The sequence below is a fragment of the Porites lutea genome, chromosome 12 (assembly GCF_958299795.1).
Source record: "Porites lutea chromosome 12, jaPorLute2.1, whole genome shotgun sequence".
In the NCBI taxonomy this organism is placed as follows: domain Eukaryota; kingdom Metazoa; phylum Cnidaria; class Anthozoa; order Scleractinia; family Poritidae; genus Porites; species Porites lutea.
In genome coordinates, this window is record NC_133212.1 from 4,508,722 (window position 1) to 4,530,428 (window position 21,707).

Genomic DNA, 21,707 nt, shown 5'->3' on the forward strand with positions numbered 1-21,707 from the left:
GTTATAGAATAACTACTGTCTCCATATAATTTATACCAGACATAAGCTACTGGGTGTACCTTATAGCAAGGCATCGTCCTGAAAAAAAATTGACTGTGGCTTAAAACTCTTGCAGAAAAATCTTAACGACTTGTTGAAAAACAGTGGCGACAAGCTAGTGGTGATTGACTTCTTCGCCGATTGGTGCGGTCCTTGTCGCACAATGGGACCAAAATTTGAGGTAAATGTCACCGATAAATATTCTATTTAGTGCCCAGGACCCTTAGACATTAAGCCGGTGGCCATGAAATATCTCTGTCATAGCTTAAAGTTCAAGTAGTTCAACCTGAATAAAGTGACGCTATACTTTAGCAAGCACTCTCTCTAGCTGTTGCGTGTTTAATTTGTCAAGGAACAGGAAGTCGTTGATCGTAATTACGTTTTATTCAATACTAGTTATTGGTTTTAATTTTGTCTTATTTCCGCCATGGTGCTAAAATTTCCGGGAATTACGGTCGAAACAAAAATGGAACACTTCGGCCCGGGTAGAACATAACCATAGAAGTGGTCTAACCACACAGTTGGCCCTCTTTGACAGCCGTTGCGGTCCGAGCCGAGCGAGACTTGCCATTCCATTTTCACTAAAGTTCATGGTGTCCAGAATTATTGCGAATTAACCAAAAATACCGTCTTACTTGAACGCCTAGGTTTTGTTAAAAAAAAAATGTTTCGATCCAAACAATGTTTTCCATTTTCTCTTGGTCTGTCTCGTCTGACTTATCGAACTGCCATTAAATAACGGAAAGAAACAATTGTAAAACTGAAATTTGTAGAGCTACATATACTGGGATTTTTTGCTTCGATTTATTCCTATATCGGCCGAAACTGCTTTTTGACATAAACAATATAATATAACTCTGGCAATTTCCGTGTGCTACTACCAATAGGTAACACCGCAAATTTATTAGTGAGGCTACTTTCGTTAACGTAGTAGTAGTAATTACGTAAAATAATGGAAGTATGGCATTATGTTATTTAATTGATTTATTTTTCTTCAGAAAATGGCCTCAGAGTATCCGGATGTAGTTTTTGCCAAAGTGAACATTCAAAAGGCCAAGGTACGTAATTATAAATATCTAACAAGCCTTTAAAATAAGACTAAATATCCATAAAATGCAGAGGTAGCTCACATTAGGGCGTCTTAATGTTTGTTTGATGTTGTTGTGTATTTTATGTAGTTGTTCTCGAAGATTTTGGCTAGATTTCATACAGTTACCGGCTGAACATCGACGTTTTAAACATCAGGGACACGGTTCGTAGCTTTCGCAACCGAGCGTATAGATTAAACCGTATAAAAAGATTTCCTGTTGGTATTATTTTGTGGTTTAGTTTCCAACGGAAAACGCTCTCAGAGCTACGGTTGCCATTGGCTTTTGTAACCGAGCTCGAGTAAGTGTTAAAAAGCATTTTTTCCCGTTACGCCTGCCATGGTATTTCGAAACTCGTGCATGCATGTCTTGAAAAACCCGATTCTCCAGTCTCGGGCAATCTAGATAACAATGTCACATCCACTCTCTCGAGTGGCCATTTTTAATTAGGTTTCACAACGTCGAGCAATAAATGTGATGTCACTTCACTAAATTTTCAGAAAATTTCTCTCAAACATGACTCGATACATATTTAAAAAACCCTTTTTGTCCAAACGGACAATATTCTTGTCCAGTCTTCATCGTCTTACGCTTAGATTGCAGACAGAACATTCTTCTTCAGAAGATCGCGAGTAGGATTTTAGATTTTGGCCCTTGGAAAGCAGGAAAGTAAGTTTCATCAGCACATTATGACCCATCTGATCCCTTTGTTTTCATTATAAACTTTCATAGCCCAATGGCGTCGCTTATCATAAATAATTAATTACTTCATTCGCATTATTTCCTTGCAAGATTTGTTAAAGATTAAAATTTGGGGTACGGCGAAAGATCAGCTAATTTTAAAGACCTACAACAAAGAGAAATTTAGTAGTGAATTGTGTGGGCAGGATTCCATTCCACAACTCAAGTCTGCCATTCTGGGCATTTCAAGGAGACTGGAAACCAGTTTCTTTACAAACCTTTTTCTGGCCTGCGGGACTGAGATTATTGTATGGCTTCTCTTTCTAATCTGTCGGTGGAATCCCAGGTATTATAATAACCCAGATAACTAAAGCCCCGGAAGACTCAGAGACATTAGAGTGGCTGAGTCTTTCTAAGGGTTTTGGAGGTAAGGGGGCAACGCAATTGTATTATAATTTTCACAGATAATATCCATGACATTACACATATCTTATGGTGCTTAGAACACAAGATCGGGAGGATTTTTTACACTAGCTCAGAATTGCGGAGCCTCTATCATGTGTTTAATGGGGTGGTCAGCGCAATGAATGAAAAGGGTGAACTGTTATGGCATAAAAACCACATTAACTCATAAAAGGTAACAGACATGATGATAGTGATTTACTTTTGAAGAATTTTGTCTAATTAGTTGATGTTGTTCTTAAATCTCAACCATTTGCATTTATTGTAGGACCTTGCAGAACAATACGCCATATCCTCCATCCCACATTTCAAGTTTTTCAAAAATAGAAAGGTAAATATTAGATCTCTGTCATGTACAGTAAATCTAGGACAGTAAAATCAAAACAATGTAACCATGCAGCTGTCTGAAATATCACATTCACATATAAGGGCGTTCAACTTACTACCTCTGACTGTACGCTGCGCAAAATTAATTCTGGCAAAGGCCCCTACAGCGTGTTGAGAAATATCCTTGAAAAGACCCGGGTGGACTCTCGCTCTCCAGAGATGGTCTGTGATTGGAGAGCGAAGCAATAGATGATTCAACACAAACAATGCCCTTAGCCCTAAAAACAAAAGAAGCTACTGCTTATTTAGACCGATGAAAATAGGGGTCTGGAAGAGCTACTGTACTACGCGGACTTGAGAAACGTTTTAAGACAAAAATAGTCATTTCGATTCCCTGTTTAAGATCAGAGATCTTACCCAAGACCCTCATTCATTTCGCATAGTATCGCAGAATTAAGTATTTACGAAAACTGACATACATTGTAATGGAATTAGATTTTTTTCTCAGAACAAAAACAAATTGGCAACACACAATGTAGACCTTTTATAGCCAACCTTCACCCTCTTTCAGAGGCTTCTGATCCAAAAAGACACCTTTTTCTGGACGCAGAATAGTGAAATTGTACACCCTGAGACTCAAGACTCAAGACCCTGAAGACAGTGTTACATATCCGTCAGATTAATTTAGGTTTCTGGGAAACTGTCCACCTACCCCTCCCCTAAGCCAGCATTTTGCCCTAAATGAGAAGTAAATGTTAATGTTGGCTTAAGGGAGGGGTAGGTGGGTAGTTTGCCAAAAACCTAAATTGGTCTCATAAGCAAATGCCCCTACCCCCACCCCCCCGGGGGAAGGAGCCCTTAGAGGAAGTAATAATAATATATCTGTGTTGTTGACTTTGTATTAATGCTGAACAAGACCAAACCACAGGAATCAGAAGAATGTTATTGGTTCTTTAACAAGTGTAGGGAACAACACCAATCAGGCTATCAAATAAATAGAGACAAGGTCAACCATGCATGCATTCACAACAAGCATGTATGATGTTTCACTTGTTTTCATTGGAGGCACTTATTATCAGGTGGTCTGGCGCAAGCTATAAATCAGGCTTCGTGCATGACAGTTTTATACATCATGTAAAAGTTGACTGCTAACGGAAGGAAATTTAGGCTTTCAATAGCAGTCTCAGCCCACTGGAAAAAAAATTACAAAAACGTCGCTGCATTTATTATAACAACAAACAAACAAACAAACAAACAGAGTACACAGCAAGAAAATCTGATACCAGTTTCTTAATTTTGTAGCGATACTTTGTGATACTGTTGTGAATGCTCCATTCTAATTCCATTTACAATTTTAATTTTAGGTCGTGGATGACGTCAGAGGGGCCGACGAGGAAAAACTTAACGAAAAAATTAACAAATGGAAGGATGCCATCATGTCAGAAAAATAGGGTCTCGGCGAATAAAAACAGAGTTATTAGACCGACCACTTAATTTAAAATACCTCATTAAATATACTTTACTTCTGCACCTGTGTGGTACCAGTGTCTCTCGAAAAACAACACACTTGCACGGAACTAAGACATGGTAAAAAACTGAGTTACCTGCAATAGCACAACTCACAAATGATGACTAATTTGTTAAGTTTGTCTGACTTCTCATTTTTGTCATTAGTCGAGCTGGCTTTCTTTTTGTTTCCGTGTGTGCGCACCAAAAGGGAAGTCATGGTCCCAGGCGTTCCTAGCGGAGTCCGTGGAAACTGGGGATAAGCATCGTGACGTAAGTGATAGCCTACTGCAACGCAGGCTACGTCTGTCTGACAACACCTAAAAATTTTTCAGAGGGCCATGTTTTTTTGTGAAGAAAGCTTAAGGAAAATTAATGAGAAAGATGTCGAGCTTTTCCGGAAGTGGTCGGTCCACGAAAGCGTTGATTACTTCGAAACGAGAAAATACTTCCGTCGTTTAAAAAAGGAGGATCTTTATGAGCAAAACTTCGATGGGGAGGCAAACCGGTCTGGTGTTGTAAACTTTCATTGTATGCAAACGAGTTGTGATGAGCATACTCAATCAATTCAGAAACAAATCGTCGAATACGATATAAAAATTAAATCCTGAAGGAGACTCGACCGTCGGTGAAGTAGGACGTGAAAAACTTTTAGCGAGGAAATCCTGTTTCGTGCACAGGTGGCCCAAACTTATAAGAGCTTTCTAGTTTTAATGACAAAGGTCAGACAAACATAATGAAAACAGACAAACAAAAGTGAGCAATTCGTTAATATTAATTTCAATTTGTTTGTCTAAGTTTCAGTTAAAAGTAGTAACTGTGCGTAGCGCTACGCGTGATCAAGTGGGTAACTTTAACATGAGTAAAAATTTAATCATTGACCCATTTAAGGATCCGCCTGAGACTAGCGCGGTGTCTATTTCTCTTTGGGACTATTTTCATTGACCCATTTAAGGATCCGCCTGAGACTAGCGCGGTGTCTATTTCTCTTTGGGACTATTTTGGAAGAAGATTTTTGACACAGTTTCTTGAACACCCCCTTGAAAGAGGAGATAAATTTTTGGAATTCTTGATGGGGGAGTAAGGTGTACCGCCCGTTTCCACAAATCCTGACCCTGTTTCAGATCAAAACATAACGTTTCCACACCTGTTTTCAGATTTCAAGCGTTTACAATCCTTACCCGCTTTTAGACTTGGCTTTTGAAAGTTGAACTCGGTTTGCCAGCCCATTATCTTTTCAGAGTGTAATCAACCTACTGTTTAAGCATGTTCTACTATTTAGTATTATTTGGCACGTTATGAATAGCGATAGTTTCAGCTATCTCACGACGGGAAACTGGCGGGTTTTTTTTTAACAAAAAACACCAGAATTGCTTCCAAGCGATATTTACTAACTATGGTCCACACAACCAGGGCGAGCAACTATCTCACGTCCCCCAGAGAGCCTTGGGCGCCTATTAAAATGGCAAACTGCCTGCGGAAAGTCCTTTTGGGATCTTACAGCATTTTGAGCTATATATACTGTAAGAGTAAATACTGTAAGAGTGGAGGAAAGCGAAGCTTTCCGAGCGAGGCACCAAGTGCCGAGAAGAAAAAGAGACCAGTTGTCTCTTTATTATATCTTAGCTGCTGTTATTCCTCCACAGTCATTACCTTAAGCGGTTTTCCGGAGCACTGGATAATATTTTACCAGGTTTGTAAGAAGATCGCATGACGGTTTGTCCGATTCCACAGTATAAAAATAAAGGCGATGCGCGGTATTAACTGTAAAATTTAACTACAATCAACAATCAAGGTCACAAATAACTCCTCTGTGCCTTGTGCCGTAGTACGCAGCGAAGTTGCGAAAACGTTTTTGCTAAATTTAAATCTGCACTTTAGCGATTGGAATGAAAAAAAGATCACTCCTAAAAAGTTTTTGCAATACAGCTCGCCTTTCTAGACTGTTTCTCTAAAAATATTATTTATTTATTTATTTATTTATTTGTTTACTCAATCTATTCATCTTGAGTAAAAGTTACTCACCAATACGTTCACTTCAATGTCCATTCTGAAATTTCTGTTTTCCCAATACTATACAAAATCCTAAGACTTCAGTCGCCTTTTTAAGCTCCTGACAAGAGAGAGGAACGGGGAATGTCAAAGATTGAAACTCATTTATAGTATATTATTTTGTATTGTGGCGTTACCAGGGTTACAGTAAGGAAATTGGCGATAACAATTTACCATGGGTAACGCGCACATGTACTCAACCTTCACCCTTAAGAACCACTCTAAATTAAAAAACAGTTCTTACCTCGAATACACTCCACTGAATTCCCTGTCACTGTTCAGATCGCCACTAGGTTGCCGTTATAGGTGTCGCCTTAGTGATACATGTTTCTGTCAGACTCAAAAGGGTGCCATAATAGGCTCATACAGAACTTCACGGTAATTGGCAATTCTGGCCTCCGGGCTGTGGGTGTTCTGCTGGATTTCTAAGGTAAAAAGAGGAGGATAAACTCAACAACAATAACAGTGACTGCATACTGAGAGAAATAACTAAAGATAGTGATAATGATGACGACGACAGGGCAATCACGTAAACATACGTGACAGCAGGGAGCATAGGAAATGATGACAATTTAAGTAGCGCAAGGATTGGCACATCGGGTTACTGTGCAGTCTTCTGTGCGAAAGGTCCCGAGTTCGGTTTCCAGGTGTCAACACAAATCCTTGTTTCGACGTAAAAAGAGAGATGAAGAGAATGAGTCCAACGTTGACAGACGATAACGAGCTTCCAAGGTACTTGTACCCTTTTTATGAAAAAGAAAGGTTTAACGAGTCAAAGAGACACTTGTCAGTATTCCTGGTTTTCAAACACATGACAAGGCGGTCATATTGGACGACAAAAGTAAGGTGTGAGGAAAATTATATTTCTATTTCCAGAAATTTCGGTCGAAACATAAAGGAAACGTTTCGGTCCAGGGAGAAATGTCCCAGAAAAAGTGGCCCACCCCTGTCTCGTCTCACTGAAACATGTAATTGTTAATATTCATCTCCAGGATTTAAAATTCACCAATCAAGAGAAATTCCAACATGGCCGCCGTACAGTGATTATCAACAGTAGCCACCTTCAATATATTTAAATTCTAACTTGACCCCAAGGCTTTAGGGACAAAATTGCAAATTTCTAACTACATTGTCTCGCAATGCCCAGAAGAGACTTGAGCACAGAGAAAAACAAACCAAATATAGAAAGCCAAGGATTCATGTTAGAATATATTGAACGTGGACTATTGATCCCCATGAGGTTTTATAATGTAGAAAATTACAAAAAGCTTTTACTATTCAGGGTGAATTCAATTATAAATCACCTTTTTTATCTTACCTTTACTCAACAAACGAATGTTTTGCTGGAAGAAGTTTAACCCAGCGTATTGGCTACCGCAGCGGGCCATTTGCTGCTTGTTTTGTTACCGTTTTCGGTTGTCATCTTCGCAAACAAGTCGTCCCATTGTTGCTCTTTACTGTCTGCTGTGATAAGGAAATGCGGCCGCTAGCTTTCGGAAACTTCCAAAGTAGCGTACGGTTCTCGAAGAAAAAAGGTACAGGAAGCACTTGAATTCCGCTATGTTCGACTTCTTGGAAAGCAAGCTTAAACAACCACAACAACAACGGTCAGGAGAATAGTTTCCATAGGCAAAAAAGAAAACCAAGTAAAACAGCAACAATTCTGCACGTGTATCACGCTTTTTGGTACATTTCGTTACTGCACGACCTGTGCAAGACGACCAATAGCCTCGTTTGTGAACAATAGATTTGGCATCTGCATATTTTGTGCATGGGTTTAGACCTATTTGGCTAACTCAATGTTGTACCCAATTCAAATCTCCCGGGGTTAAGATTCTTTGTGTATTGTATTTCCATTATAATGTGGCATTCACATTTAAATGATACGGAAATTCCTGAAACAAAACGTTATATTCCCAAAGGGTTTAAATTGGGTACAGCATAGCTATTATTTTCATCTCTACCGCATTGGAAATGTCATTTTTGTATCACGTCTCTAATGAACAATTCAAAACGAAAAACAAAGCTGGCGTGCGGTTCACAAAACTCCCGCCGAAAACATTGCTTGGTCCCGAAAAACCATTTTCATTGCACAAAGTTCATTAGTACAAATGCAGCTTTTTAAAAAAATTCAAATGGAAAAATAGAAAAACTCAGTTCAAAAGAAAGTGTTGGCCTACCATGCACAAATCTCCCAAGGCTCGTTAAAAAATGGATGGAAAAAAAAATGCTTGAATTGCTTTCATGACCCAGGTTTCTGGTGCGGTTAAGCTAGGCCTTGAAGCCAATTAGGCTATTTGCATGATGACGTCTTTTTACTACTAAGACTATAATTCATTTCGTTTTTTTCTTTCGTATTTAAATCTGGTAATCCCAGTGAGGTTCAAATAACAAAACCAGTAATTTCCTCATGAAAGCAAAACCCTGAAGGATCATGTAAATGACCAATTGGTCGATCACAAAACTACGCCCCGGCCACGCTAATGCGTTTTGTTAGACAATGCAACATTTCGATGCATTTTTCCGTCCAAACTAAGGCGCAGTCTGCAAGAATCCGGATATTTTTGTAACCGCATACTTTTTTGTACGAATCGGCTTTATGCACACGAACACAGTGAATCCGCACACCGAAACCGCTCTCCAGAGTAGGTTTTTTGGGATCGGACGGGTTTGGTTAATTTGTTGTGGACGACTGAAACCCGAAATTTTGAAATCAGCTACGTCATAAACTCGGGTCCAGTCTTCAGTAAAAAAACTCAAAATGGGGACAACAATTCTGTTGTTCTGACAAGTTTTGAAATGTTGGCAGGCTAAAAGAGCTGAAACTAGAAAAGATACGGCCAGTGTGCTCGAGATAGCTACAACTACATTCAAAACTGCCGCGAAATTTCATCACGGAAAAGAAAATGCTACAGATCATGGATTGTCAATTTTTCAGTTTCTTTTTTAACTAACGAGTGCCATACTAAGACCGGTAGTAAACATTTTTCCTCTTTTTGGAGCCTTTCTCCCGCTATATTAATTGCAGCGAAGATTCGTGATTCCGAAATGTTCTGTACCGCTGCAACAGCACTGTGCACCACTGTCAAAACGCTTTCCATCGCAGCGTCCAACAGACCGAATTTGCAACTGCCGCAGCCCAGCCCTTTCACAGCTCTTTTGGAGCGCTTCTTGAAGACACAAAACTTATAAAATCACTCCTTATCGATTGTAAATAACATCAGATCACCTCGATCAACACAAAAAAGCAAAACCTTCTCCATTCGCAACGCCTTCTGGGTTACTAAGTTAATAAAATTAATAATTAATTAATTTTCTATTTTTTGACGGAGAAATCTACCCATTTTATATACTGTGCATGCCTTGAGACAGCGCAGTTAATATAATGGCGACTGTCATCGGGCATAGCAGCGTCGAAGTCAGTAATTATTAGTTCGCACTACTGCTTATTGTAATCCACTTTCAACAATCTACAGAAAAGGCTATGTTTATTTCCAAGTTATCGGACTACTCTAATTCCATCTATGTACAATTATCTACAAATTTGTTTAATTTGAAACTTTACAAAATTTTCTTTTTTATTAACAAAACCGGCTTCACGTAAGCAATAAAACCTAATATTTAAAGACATTCTACTACGTGTGTTAACGTAAACACTCTAGATTCTTTTTTGACCAACTAAATAAAAGCTAAAAACAAAAACTAAGGCCCCAGGGTACTACGACAAAGAGAATCAAGAAATTCATCATGATTTACAACAATTCAAAAGTTTACAGTGTTAATTCCAAATTTCCGAATATATCTACGTTGCACACGGGATGAAATTTATTGAGCGGTATTAAAGCGATTGCTTTCTTTTATATTTCTACGATTCAGCAACGAAAAATTGTCTTGCGCCACTTTTTCGACCAATCAGAGGAAAAAAGACTTCATTTTGTGTTGCTCGAAAGACTTTTCCCGCGCTAGGAGTCGGCTCTCCCGATTTACTATGTTTACTGATTGTTTCTTGGATTGACGAATTACTCATGCACACAACGACACAGGTTCTGGTTGCGCAGTACCAAGTTCTCAGTGCATTGTGGGGTTACTGAAACAACTGGAACGTCTCACATTTCGCCTGAGAGCGACGATACCGTCAGAGGATTTAGACGATGCAGCGCTTATTCAAATAGGAATTCAGCTGCTTTACTTTGCTTTCAAGGATGTGAAGACCTGACTCGACTCTTAACAAATCATCCGGCTTGATAGGGTGTTGATAGTTTACCAAAAGGGACCTTCTATTCCCGGTCATGTGAAACTCTCTTGATGCCCGTGTTGTTATACCTGAAGTAAGCTTGTCCAAAGGTGGAAGCACAAAGCATTGACGACACTGTACACGTGTCTCCTGATTTTCTTGCTTAGAAGGCGGGGTTGGCGGGATGTCCCGCCTTCATCGGGCTGGGAATCCTCACGGAAAACAACTAACATGTCCTGTAACAACAACAACAACAAAAATAGTTAAAAAGGTGCCTTTAGCAAAGTTTTTAAGCCCAGGACAATCCTCATGCCCACCATTCATCAAAGAGATTTAAAGGCACTGAAAATAGGAGAAGAGAAGGAGGAGGAGGAAGAGGAGGAGGGGGAGGAGGAGTGGTGGAGGAGGAGGTGGAGGGGGGAGGAGGAGTGGAGGAGGACGAGGAGGGGAAGAAGGAGAAGTGGAGGAGGAGGAGGAGGAGGAGGAGGAGAAGGCGGAAGAGTGGAGGAGGGGGGGAGGAAGAGGAGGAGTGGAGAAGCGCGGACTCATTCCCGAACAGCGGCTGCTAATCGAGTCTACTTTAAAATCCGACACCGTTCAACTTACCGCAGTGTCGCTTTGTTCGTCTACATGAATCAGTACAAACATATCTGGATCGTCTGCATTTAAAATTGCCAAGTAATGAACTGTACTATCTTCTCCTACGAAAAGACGATGGGTATCCGGAAACTTGGCGGTGATAATACTGAAAAAAAAATTTACAAACATATGTTCAGATCATGAGAATTAAGAAAATGACCGAAAGTGACATCCTACGACAGCAATAAAAATCGTCAGATACTCTTAAGACAATACTGTGCAACAACAAGGCGGCTTTATTTGTCTGTGTCATGTTTTTAACATTAGACTTTCAGCCATAGTGTCCCCTCCCCGGTTGTTACTTTATGATTGGTGGGAGGGGAGATTGGGGTTTGCACTTTAAATTAACCAAAATAATTGTAGTAAGGAGCACAATATTAGTTAACCTAGATGTGTCCGTCTTTTCTTCAGTAAGATAATTGTTTCTGTGATGGACACGGTTGAAACCGGCCCGAACTGTCCGTCACTAAAGAGTCTGTTTTGAAGAGTTTAGTAACAGTAACATGCTTTAAAAACGGTAGGGAAGGGACCAATACCAGGTGTCCCTCTTATAGACGTGACTGTACAGAGAGATTGGACCGACAAGTACTTAATCGTGATGCGACTGCATCTATTAATTGAGCATTCGCCACTTGTAAATCTTCCGTAATGCACCTTATTGGCCCCCCCCCTCCCACCCCCTCCAATTTTTTTTATTTCTCCAGGGTATTACAGCCGTCCCAAGAGAAATTAAAAACAAAGCTTATGCAAATTTTTTTTCTGGTAGGGGGGGGGGGGGGGGGGGGCGCAAAATAAGGTGCATTATGAAAGATGTGCAAGTGGCGAATGCACAATTACCGGTTAAAATCTTACCGGAATAAATTAAGGTACCACGAGGCTCGATTGGCCAGTAAAGGTATCACCTGTGGATCCTCATCTCGTAAAGATTTGCTAACAACGACAGATAGTAACTGCTTGAACTCCTCAAAGCTCAGGCGAGTTGCTGAAGACTGAGAAGAAAACATTAATTCCAACAGATTTGTGAGGCAAGTGTTACCATCACTCTCAAAAAAAATAAATCTTGGAAAAATCAATAAAATGGGCTAACTCATTCGGGTGTCAGTCACTCGTCAAGGAAATACATACAGTCGAACCTACCGTAAGCGACCACCCAAAATGCAAAGATTTAGTGTTCCCTCACGAGAACTGATCTACATGGGCTCTCTTAATTATTAGAAGAGGTTTTAAGTTACAATATGTGTAGTTTCGTGTTGTCACCTATCGTTCTTCGCATGCTCTCAGTAGTGTAGTACATTCGGCGAACAAAGAGGTCAATCCATGGGTCAAGGGGTCGCTTTCAAGAGAGCAAAACAAAGGAAAATTGTACAACCGTCATCCAAAAAAGTAATCCCGCTCGCTTACAAGAGGTGGTCGTTCATGAGAGCTTCCCATCCTAATGATTTGACTGGGAAAACTTTGGTGTTTTGGGAGGTGGTCGCTTCCAAGAGTTGGTTGCACATGAAGGTTGGACGGTATTTGGCTAAGTTTGTAAGAGGAGACAAAACGGTTTTGGCGGCAACACCCATTTACTTCTAACTTACCTGTTCGGCCCCAGGGTACAGAGTCACTAGCCCTTTCATCCAGTGCGCTTTGACGTTATAATCCGACCCAGATCTCCGCACTTCACTTCGCTTACGACCTTTCTTCGTCCCATCTTTCTCCTCTTCCCCAATTCCCCCAATGAGCAAACGATGCCACAGCATATCCCGGCTGCAGTGAGTCTGGGCTCGACAGACCACGTGCACTAAATGAACACGTGCCCGCTGAAAAGCTTCGGTTATAAGTCTGAATTCTTTTTCAGAAACACTGTCACATAACGAAGCTTCGTAGGACGGCACAGCCAAGGATCTATTGGAACCAGATCGCTGTTCCATAATATTCTCGCCAGAGCGCGACGGCGCGAATGCGGCGGGAAACTGGAAACCGCTTTCATTATTGCCCAAGGCGAACAGGGAGTGGGGTGAGGAAGCTGAGCGATGGAACTCACCAGCGAAGAGAGGGTTTATAAATCCGCCTAAAGAGCCACTAGAACTGCTGCTTGGTAGGGTGAATCGAACACGCGGCCCTGGAGGATAAAGATGAAGACTAACATTGTCTCACATTATCGTGATGTACTAGGATGTTTGGCATTTACAGAAACCATCCGATTGAAAATATCACGTAAAATTAATGTCACATTAAACAGTTAAATTTTACGTTTTGGGAGAAGGACCGCCTACGAGGTAATCAGCTGCAGAGAATAAGAAGAGTAGAAAATTTCCAAATTTCCAAATTTGTAACGACTGAAAAAAAAAGAATCTTTTTTTTCAAGAACCAATGCGCTTCTTGTGGGCAAAGTAATATCGACCTTAAGTTTAGGTGGACGGCTACATAGAGGACGGTGACTTTGGCCGCGACAGGTTGGGGAGGGACGACGTCGACTTGGCGAAAGAAACAAGCTTTAAGCTTCAGTAGAGGTGACGGTCAAAGACTTTTCTTAACTTTATTGAAGGTTTGAGAATGAGTTCCCTGAAAGAGATCCGAGAGCTTTTGGTCGACTTTTATAATTATGATGGTGTCATATCACATGAGAAATTCGTTCTCTTGTACGATGAAATCTAGTTGAGCGCTTTGTTGCTCGAAAGTGAATGTTCGTCGCTCCGCTGAGCCTATTTGCGATCTAAAAAACCTGCAACCATCGTCAAGGGTAAAAAAGGCGACTGGTGAATGCCATGGCTTGCAACTGGCGAGACTACTGAGAAGTGCGAAAAAAGTAGGCGGGGTTTCGAAGGCAGAATGCTGCAGGAAAGCGCATCTAAAGCAAATTTACTGACCTCTTTCAGGCTCCACTTCTCCATTATCTGGCAAAGATGCTTTTCTGTTTCCGTTCATGCTAGAGAGAGAACTTGAAGATGGTGACTTTTTCCTCAAGTGCAAATCCAGTTTAGGAAACAATTCACGACGACTCGTCATCAACACAATGTACTCCATGTTCACGATGCCCTCTTCAGAAGATTCCTTCGGTGACACAACGAACGTGATGTCATACTCGTTATTGTCTCGGAGAATGTCGTACGTTCTCGTGTCCGAGTATCTCTCTTGTGTAAGGACACGATCGGTGCCGAACAACAAGTGCTGCGTTTTTTCGAACGGACTGGATTCGAGGGGAAGCGTCTGGAAATCGTAAAAGGAGGCGTTTTTCACCAGGTAGTTAAACACAGCTTGCGGAGATATATGGCTTGGAACAGCGACTTCCCCTAAAAAGGAAGCAAAGACGATACCGTCGGTTGCATCTAAGCGTGTTCACGTGACGAAAAAACATGTTCTAATTGGGTGAAAACATGACATGTTAAAAGTTTTGCCGCCAAACTGTTGCATGAAGTTTAGTGGTGGCGTTAGACGAATGTTCTCTTGCAAAGTAGGCAGCTGTTTGTCGACTTGATTTGTTTTCGATCAACAACATATTCATCGCAAAACGTTAAGAAGAATTTCTGGAGTTGTAATTCTTAAAAGCAAGTGTGCTGTTCTGAGCGAGAAATATTAATGAAAACTGAGAAAACTAAGCGTCCACGCTTAGATGCAACCGACGGTAAATAGGACAATAGAGCAGAAGAAGTAGGTGAAAGTAGCTTCAAGACAGTTTTGCTTAATTTTCATCCCTTTTTTTAAAAGATCCACGTTACTGCCATAACGTTTTAAAATTTAAATATGAAAAACCAAACAAAAATGCATATAAACAAACAAACAAAAAGACAAAGGAATTAATTAGCCATTGGTAGCATCCCATGTTTAATCCGTAATACATCAATTATACCTGTGATTTCTTTTAAAATAGTTTATTCGTCTAACTAATCTTCATACCCAGAACCCACAAACAAACGAACAAACAAATAAACAAAAAAAGAAGAAGAAGAAAAGGACGGAGAACAAGATTAGAAGGCAGCTAACCTGCGCAGAGGCGGTTTCTAGCAAACAGCGGACATTGAGGATACTCTTCCAAGAGTCCTTTGAGCATGGCAGTAACACCATAACCCTTGTTAAAGATTCTTTGGCTTCCATTCAAATATAGCTGTGCTTTACACAGATGAAAATCGTAATTAAACGATAGCAGATGAATATATTCTCGGTAGCGAGTGCAATCTTCCACAAACAACCGGCTCATCTGTATGAGAAATAAACAATCAAACAATACTTGCAGTTTTCCGAGAGGTTTTTCTCCGGGCACTCCGGTATTCCCCTCTCCTCAAAAACCAACACTTCCAAATTCCAATTCGATCTGGAACGCACGGAACCGTTTAAATGAGTTCATATGAACTCTTAAGTGCTTCGTGGGTAAAAAAGCAATAAAAAAGCAATAAATATAATAAAAACAAATTCCACTTACTGATATGGTACCTTATACGTAAAACAGCCCATACGGTAGTACACACACATTTGTTCAGTTTGCGTAACAGCACAAAAAAGAAGTCAACATTGACAGAATACAAAACAACTACATTTGAGGGCGAAAAAGATACTATTTTTTGTTGAGCTACACACATAAAATCCATTAGAATTTACAAGTGACACTGATGGGTTTTTGGCCAACTTTCCCTGTTATTTCACCTACTTTCTCTAAAGCGTTGAGATCTGATAACTTTCTTTCCGTGGAATATTTCTTGGAGATCAGCACTGACTAGCTAGTGACTAGGCAAATGTCCCTCAAAATTGATTAAATTGATCAATTATAACAAGTATACTAACCTGCCCTCCCACTGCTTTCCCTGAAGGAATCTGTGAACAACCAAGGGCGTATAGTCGGACGATAAAAAAGCAGCCCTACAGCACAGAGAAACGAAAATTAGCTATAAACCATTAGTTAGAAATTCATCACCACAGAGCTTAAGGGTTTCCTCGCGCTTACCAGTATTTCATCTGTTCTTGGAATTAAATGAGGCGTTACCGGGACGAAGGCGTAGCGTCAGTTTACGTTTGATCGTGATGTGAACCAAGCTCCCGCTGAAATGTTCCGGGACTTTTTGATCACTACAGTAAACACCCGCATATAAGAACACACGATTTCGGAGGTCAGGCTGATTGAGTTCTTATTTATCGGGTGCTTAATGACAAATCAGCCTCAAAATGTTCTTCAAATGTTCTTAAATTTATATTTAATACTACTATCCAAAACACGTTGCTAGAGGTATATTTAACATATTTTAGGAAAATAAAATAAATAATTATTCTGTAATTTGATTATATTAACAAACGAAGTTATCTGACAGCAAACATCAACTTACACGTTTTGTAATTATGACACTTTTTTCATTTTATAAGAACATGTTACAATTTTCAGGCTGACCTTGTTCTTATAAAAATGGGGCTTTACTGGCCAAATTTCAGCCCGGTGTTCTAAATCCATTTGTTCTTATATGCGGGTGTTTACTGTATTTGACGGGGTCTCTGTTTCTCTTTGTGTGGGGGCAGGGCAGGGAAGGGGGGGGGGGGATTGGGTGAAGAGGCTAAATTCCCTAAATTAGCCAGCCATAGGAGGAAAGACAGTCGTTTCATCATACCTCGAACACCAATTCCAACAGCATAATTCCTCCATGGGAGGACCTCTGTAAGTAGCACTGTAGAGTCTGTGAAGTCTTATCTTTTCTGTCTTTAGACGAATTTTGTTTCTTAACGTCTCCAGATTCTCTCTTTGGTTTGGAGTTGACATTTGAACGACCGTTATGCCTGCCAAGAAAAACAGTAAAAAGAGAAGCGATTTCTTAAAATGAGGTGAAAGGCAAAGTTTTTAATTAACCCTTGTCTCTTGCCACATGGAGAATTAAAAAAAAGTGTAATGTAACTGTGCGTTACCTCCTGCTTGGCTTGGGAGACTGTGGCCGAGTTTGCACCACAATAAACTGTAATGACTGCATGTACTGCACGTACTGCTGCAAATACGCCGATCGTAATTCTTGATGCCAAGCCTCTTCGGCAGCAGATGTCTTCTCTTTTACATAAATTGCTTCTCCTTCCTTTATGGCTACGAGAGTAAAAAAGACAGAAATCTAAGCAAACTATTCTGTGTCAATTGTGGGTGAGTGTAGGCCTGAAAATACTTTTGTCGACCGCGACTGACGTTTTGACGACCTGTGCGGTGGTCATCTTCACAGTCACCAGTCAGTCACTGTCAATAACAGACTTATTCAGGATTACACCTACCCGGACGATCAGCAGTCCTTTGCGATAGTATATAGTCCACCATGCTCTACAAGGTAGTTCTAATTTATGACCAAGGATGAATTGTTAAAGTGTGACCACTTAAATGAAAACTTCCGAGCAGTACTTTCTTGTGGTGCTGTTTATTATGCTGTACAAGATGTTTCTAACTTTTGAGCCTGTGGATGAAATTCCAAAGTGTGACCATTTAAATGAAAGCTACTGAGCAGTACTTTCCTATGGTGCTGTTTATTATGCTGTACAAGGTGTTTCTAACTTTTGATTCTGTGGATGAAATCCCTCCGTGTTACCATTCAAATGAAAGCTACCGCGCAGTACTTTCCTGCAGTGGCGCTGCTTATTATGCTGTACAAAGGTGATTTGGAGTTATTAACCTGTGGACGAAATCCTTAAGGGAGGCCGTTCAAGTAAAACACAAAGCCATGTATGCTACGCAACATTTTTCCTGCACCGTTTGCCCACTACACCAAGTGGTGCAAACATCCAAACAAAAGCAATGCATTTCAGGGTTGAAGATTGTGTCCTTTGTACAGCTCAAAACTGCTCAAATAACACTCTTGCTTGACTAACCTTCGCCGTGTTTCTGTTCTTTGCTGTTCTTCTTCTCTCTAGTCTCCTTTCTTGGCTCGTCACTGCAAGACTCCTCTTTAACAGTGTCGCTGTCAGATGCTGTGGACGATCTCTTTCGTCTCCAATTAGGATGAAATAACAATGGCGCTGCGCAGTAGTGAATCAACCTCGCCGAACGCTTGAGCGTTTCAATTTTGTCTTCCTGTGAGCCGAAAAATTAACAAATTTTATTATTCATTCCAAACATTTCCCTGATTCTGGTTGGCTAAAAGCACACGTTTAATTCACCATAACCAAATTTGGAAGAATTTTGTGTTTAGCGAGGAAATGACGTCAAAAATGTAGCGTTCTTTCAGGTTAATGCACCGTTAACCGAGAGGACCTGGCGACGAGGTTGGGTTTTTTTTGTTGTGAACTTGACAAATGGCGGACATTTCACTCGTTTCAAGAGTAAGAACTAGGCGAAAAAATAGCTAAAACATGGCAAGAACAGCAAGAAGACAACTCGAAGGGCAACATCTGCTATTTGGAGAATATATTTTCGGCCTCGACGGATAACACCCTCCTCGATATCCATAATTCTTCATAAGATACTCAGCCTCATTCATTAATTGTTAAATCATTCCTTTAGCAGGTCTCACAAAATTTATGATACTTTCACTTATGGAAAACTAAACAAATAAATAAATAAATAACGGATGTTACTAAGACGGGGAGCGGGGGGCGGAGGAACAAGCACGGGGAACGGAAAAGTAAAAGATGGGAACAAAACATAACTTGAACCCCTGCAGGTCCTATAGGTAACTTCATTTCCAATTTTCTGTTTTGTTCCCATTCTTCATTTTCCCATTCTCCGTGTTTGTTTCTCGCTCCCCGTCCCTCGTCCCCCGTTCCCCGTCCCCCGTTTTAGTAACATCAATAAATCACTATAAAGGCTTACACTTCAAAAACCTCGCATAATCAGTAGCAGTCTTTAAGAAGCATACGGGTTTCGCTCGTTTACCACTCAGAGAAGTGTGCAGTTAGTTTTACTGCAATATTGTGCACCATTGGACTGCACTACGTTGCATTGCACTACATTCCACCGCGTTGTAATGGATTGTATTGCTTTGTACTGCCCTGTATAATACTACTCCTATAAGGGGCGAAGACTGCTCTTTAGTGGGAATGCGATTTGTAAGTGACAGCTTATGAAAGTTCTCCTTACAATATTCTCAATTACCACCCACAACAATGGTTGCCTCTTTGAGAGGCTTAACTCGCACAAACTGTCGTCTGCAACATGCCAGGCTATAGGATATGAAATAGTCTTGCTTACATTGATCTGGACATGAGGAGGTCTGCGAAGCCACATGATATACAATTCGTCCAAGCTCTGCTCCAAAATTGCTCCTAAGTAAAAAAAAATACATTTTTATCGTCTGTTTGCCTATTTAAAGCTACTGAACTGCTCGACATTCCTCTGGTATTGAGAAACTACATAAACAAACATCTTTTCCTCAACATGAGACAAAATGACTTTTGTGTAAGGGATGGGTTTTTTTTGCTGAGGGTTTAACAAGGGATTTTTCTGTTCAACATTCACGTTGGCGCGTCAAATGCTGCAAAGAAAATATTCCCAAAGAATGGGTTAAATTTGCTACAAAGTTAAGCACAATGGATGGCAAAACATCTTAGAAAGCAAAGGCATTTACTTAGGGAAAGAGGACCTTGTGAAGCTAGTATGAAACATTTAAAAAGACCAGCAATAACCAATTATCAACTACCACCGATTTAACCAAATGCAGCAATTTAGATTGACTTACTTTTTATTTGCCCAGACCGAATCTCCTGAAAAAGAAAAAGGCAATGAGAAAATAGAAAATTGAAATCGATTGAAATATCTTAATTCTTAAGGAGAACAATCCGCCACAAACTAGCTACATAAAAAGAATGACAATAAAAGAGCTCTGCTTTAATGGAATATTCAATCGATCGGTCAAATCAGAAATCAAACGGTCAAGAAAGGAACAAAAGAAAAGAAACAAAAAACAAAAAGCGTTACCTTAAACTGGTACCCATGCCTTTTGACAAGGTCTCGGTTGTGAAAGTATTGGGCGCAATGCAGAGGCTTCGGAGGTGTGACGTCTCGGAGCACTTCATCAAACACCAGAATGTTTGGAGATGGCGGCATTTGTCTCGGCATTGCGCGTTCACGCTACAGAATTGAAAAAAAAGGCAGATAAATACACTATTTAAAGATTTGAATCAACTTTCCGCAGCGCACGTGTAGTCGCTACCACTTTTTGAAGCGGACACGAGCATAAGATAACAGGCCATTTCCGAGTTCCAAAAACTCTCACTTTCAAAACGACGCCAAGTATAAAACCTTTCTTGTGAAAATGAGTTTTATTTGCACGAGAGGAAAAAATCATTTTGACATCACTGGCTTCGCACTTAGCCTCGCTTTCAAACAGCGGCTTGGGGCAATTTGGAGATGCACTTTTGTCTTCGGTTGAGGAACATGTTTGAATGATAGAAATTGAAACATTCGCAAACGCCAATTATTCAAAAAAATCCTTACTATTTTTCCACTCGTCACCGTGAAATCTCGTCAAGGCAATATAGAAAACTGCCTTAGGTGTTTGGCCGCGGATGGACCTCAGTTAACACTTTTTAAGGTTCCCAGATAGAATATTTCATCACAAATGATGTGAAAGCACAAGGTAAAAAGGGTGCGTTACATCTGCCTTTACGTACGTCAAGAGGCGGTGGTCCAGGACGACTAACAAGCAAAACCATGTCCATATCATTGGCTGATAAACAGAACGGGTTCATTTCCTGCAAAAAAAAAAAATGGTTCAGATGACTGTTGGATATGCTTCAGATGGCATTTGAATAAATGCCGATAAGTTCAACAGGACCCTTGGAAGGGAGAGACCTCTCCAAACTAATCGAAGTAGTTGAACTGTCCCGACTGCTGGTCACGTAACAGCAGTTGGGACTATGGGGTCTAAGCCGTTGAAGTTCAACTATTTTGCTCGTTTCGATCACCTTGGGACGAATTCGGCGACTGAGACATTCCGGATGATTATATGCAAACAAAGCTAAGACACGACGGGATTGCGGACTATAGCCCAGGGCCCAGTTGATCGAAGGCCGATTAGCGCTTGACCCGGGGTTAAATTTAACCCGGGTTTCATTTTGTTGTGTTCAAAAGCATTTTCTCGGATAATTTTCTCTGTTATTTTTAAAGCTTCCAATATTCAACTTGTAGACAAGAAAAATTAAAACTGAAATTATTCTTTAGCTTTCATACATTTATGTATCTGAAATTAAATCTCGCACTTACCGTGGGTTATCTTAACCCAGCTTTGAACAACTCGGCCCAGAACAACAGGCCGTCCTAACCAACTGGCCACTACAACCCCATTTTTGAGGGGAGACGTTTCTATTAATTAATCGACTTTCAACCAATTACCTTGCCTTCCTTGCCTCTATTGATGTCAGCAAACAGAGTGTGGTGAAACAGCCCCAGTTTCTGGCTCAAAAGACACGCGGTTAGATGACATCGAGCGTTGCTCCAGTTCAGCAGGCGATGGAGTTGTTTTTCAAATGTGAGGTTCAAATCATTGGCCCAATTGTAAGTGAATGCTATCACCTACAAGAGAAACAAATATGAATGAGTCTACCAAAACTGTGTTCATTAGAGAACATAACATTTATTTCTTGTGACCAAAAAAGGCCGCTCTTCACCCTTGGGACCAGAAAAGTGCCCACTCCACCCTCTTATCACCAAAAAAGGACACCCTTCACCCTTGGGACCAGAAAAGTCTCCGCTCCACCCTCTTGTGACCAAAAAAACCGCTCCTCGCCCTTGGGACCAGAAAAGTGTCTGC

General features: G+C 40.5%; 2 protein-coding genes across 4 annotated transcripts in view; one reads left to right on the forward strand and one right to left on the reverse strand.

Annotated features, from left to right (window-relative positions):
* The window catches only part of LOC140921199 (thioredoxin-like), a 29,369-nt gene extending 25,242 nt beyond the window's left edge, over window positions 1-4,127 (forward strand). For 2 of the 3 annotated variants that reach the window (XM_073371176.1, XM_073371177.1), the window contains exons 2-5: window positions 116-220; window positions 1,038-1,097; window positions 2,539-2,601; window positions 3,962-4,127. In XM_073371176.1, the coding sequence (XP_073227277.1) occupies window positions 116-220; window positions 1,038-1,097; window positions 2,539-2,601; window positions 3,962-4,048 (315 nt within the window). In that variant the 3' untranslated portion in view covers window positions 4,049-4,127. The remainder of the gene's footprint in view (window positions 1-115; window positions 221-1,037; window positions 1,098-2,538; window positions 2,602-3,961) is intronic. The other variant, XM_073371178.1, reaches the window with a different exon arrangement.
* Window positions 4,128-9,626: 5,499 nt separating this feature from the next.
* Window positions 9,627-21,707, reverse strand: part of LOC140922134 (KICSTOR complex protein SZT2-like) — a 71,901-nt gene continuing 59,820 nt past the window's right edge. Inside the window, exons 50-64 of the mRNA XM_073372155.1 lie at window positions 21,290-21,469; window positions 20,569-20,649; window positions 19,874-20,026; window positions 19,635-19,659; window positions 19,148-19,221; window positions 17,830-18,031; window positions 16,894-17,062; window positions 16,602-16,767; window positions 15,790-15,864; window positions 14,995-15,208; window positions 13,881-14,303; window positions 12,609-13,132; window positions 11,881-12,017; window positions 10,996-11,134; window positions 9,627-10,625 (exon numbers count right to left, since the gene is read on the reverse strand). Of these exons, the coding sequence (XP_073228256.1) occupies window positions 10,473-10,625; window positions 10,996-11,134; window positions 11,881-12,017; window positions 12,609-13,132; window positions 13,881-14,303; window positions 14,995-15,208; window positions 15,790-15,864; window positions 16,602-16,767; window positions 16,894-17,062; window positions 17,830-18,031; window positions 19,148-19,221; window positions 19,635-19,659; window positions 19,874-20,026; window positions 20,569-20,649; window positions 21,290-21,469 (2,715 nt within the window). The 3' untranslated portion in view covers window positions 9,627-10,472. The remainder of the gene's footprint in view (window positions 10,626-10,995; window positions 11,135-11,880; window positions 12,018-12,608; window positions 13,133-13,880; window positions 14,304-14,994; window positions 15,209-15,789; window positions 15,865-16,601; window positions 16,768-16,893; window positions 17,063-17,829; window positions 18,032-19,147; window positions 19,222-19,634; window positions 19,660-19,873; window positions 20,027-20,568; window positions 20,650-21,289; window positions 21,470-21,707) is intronic.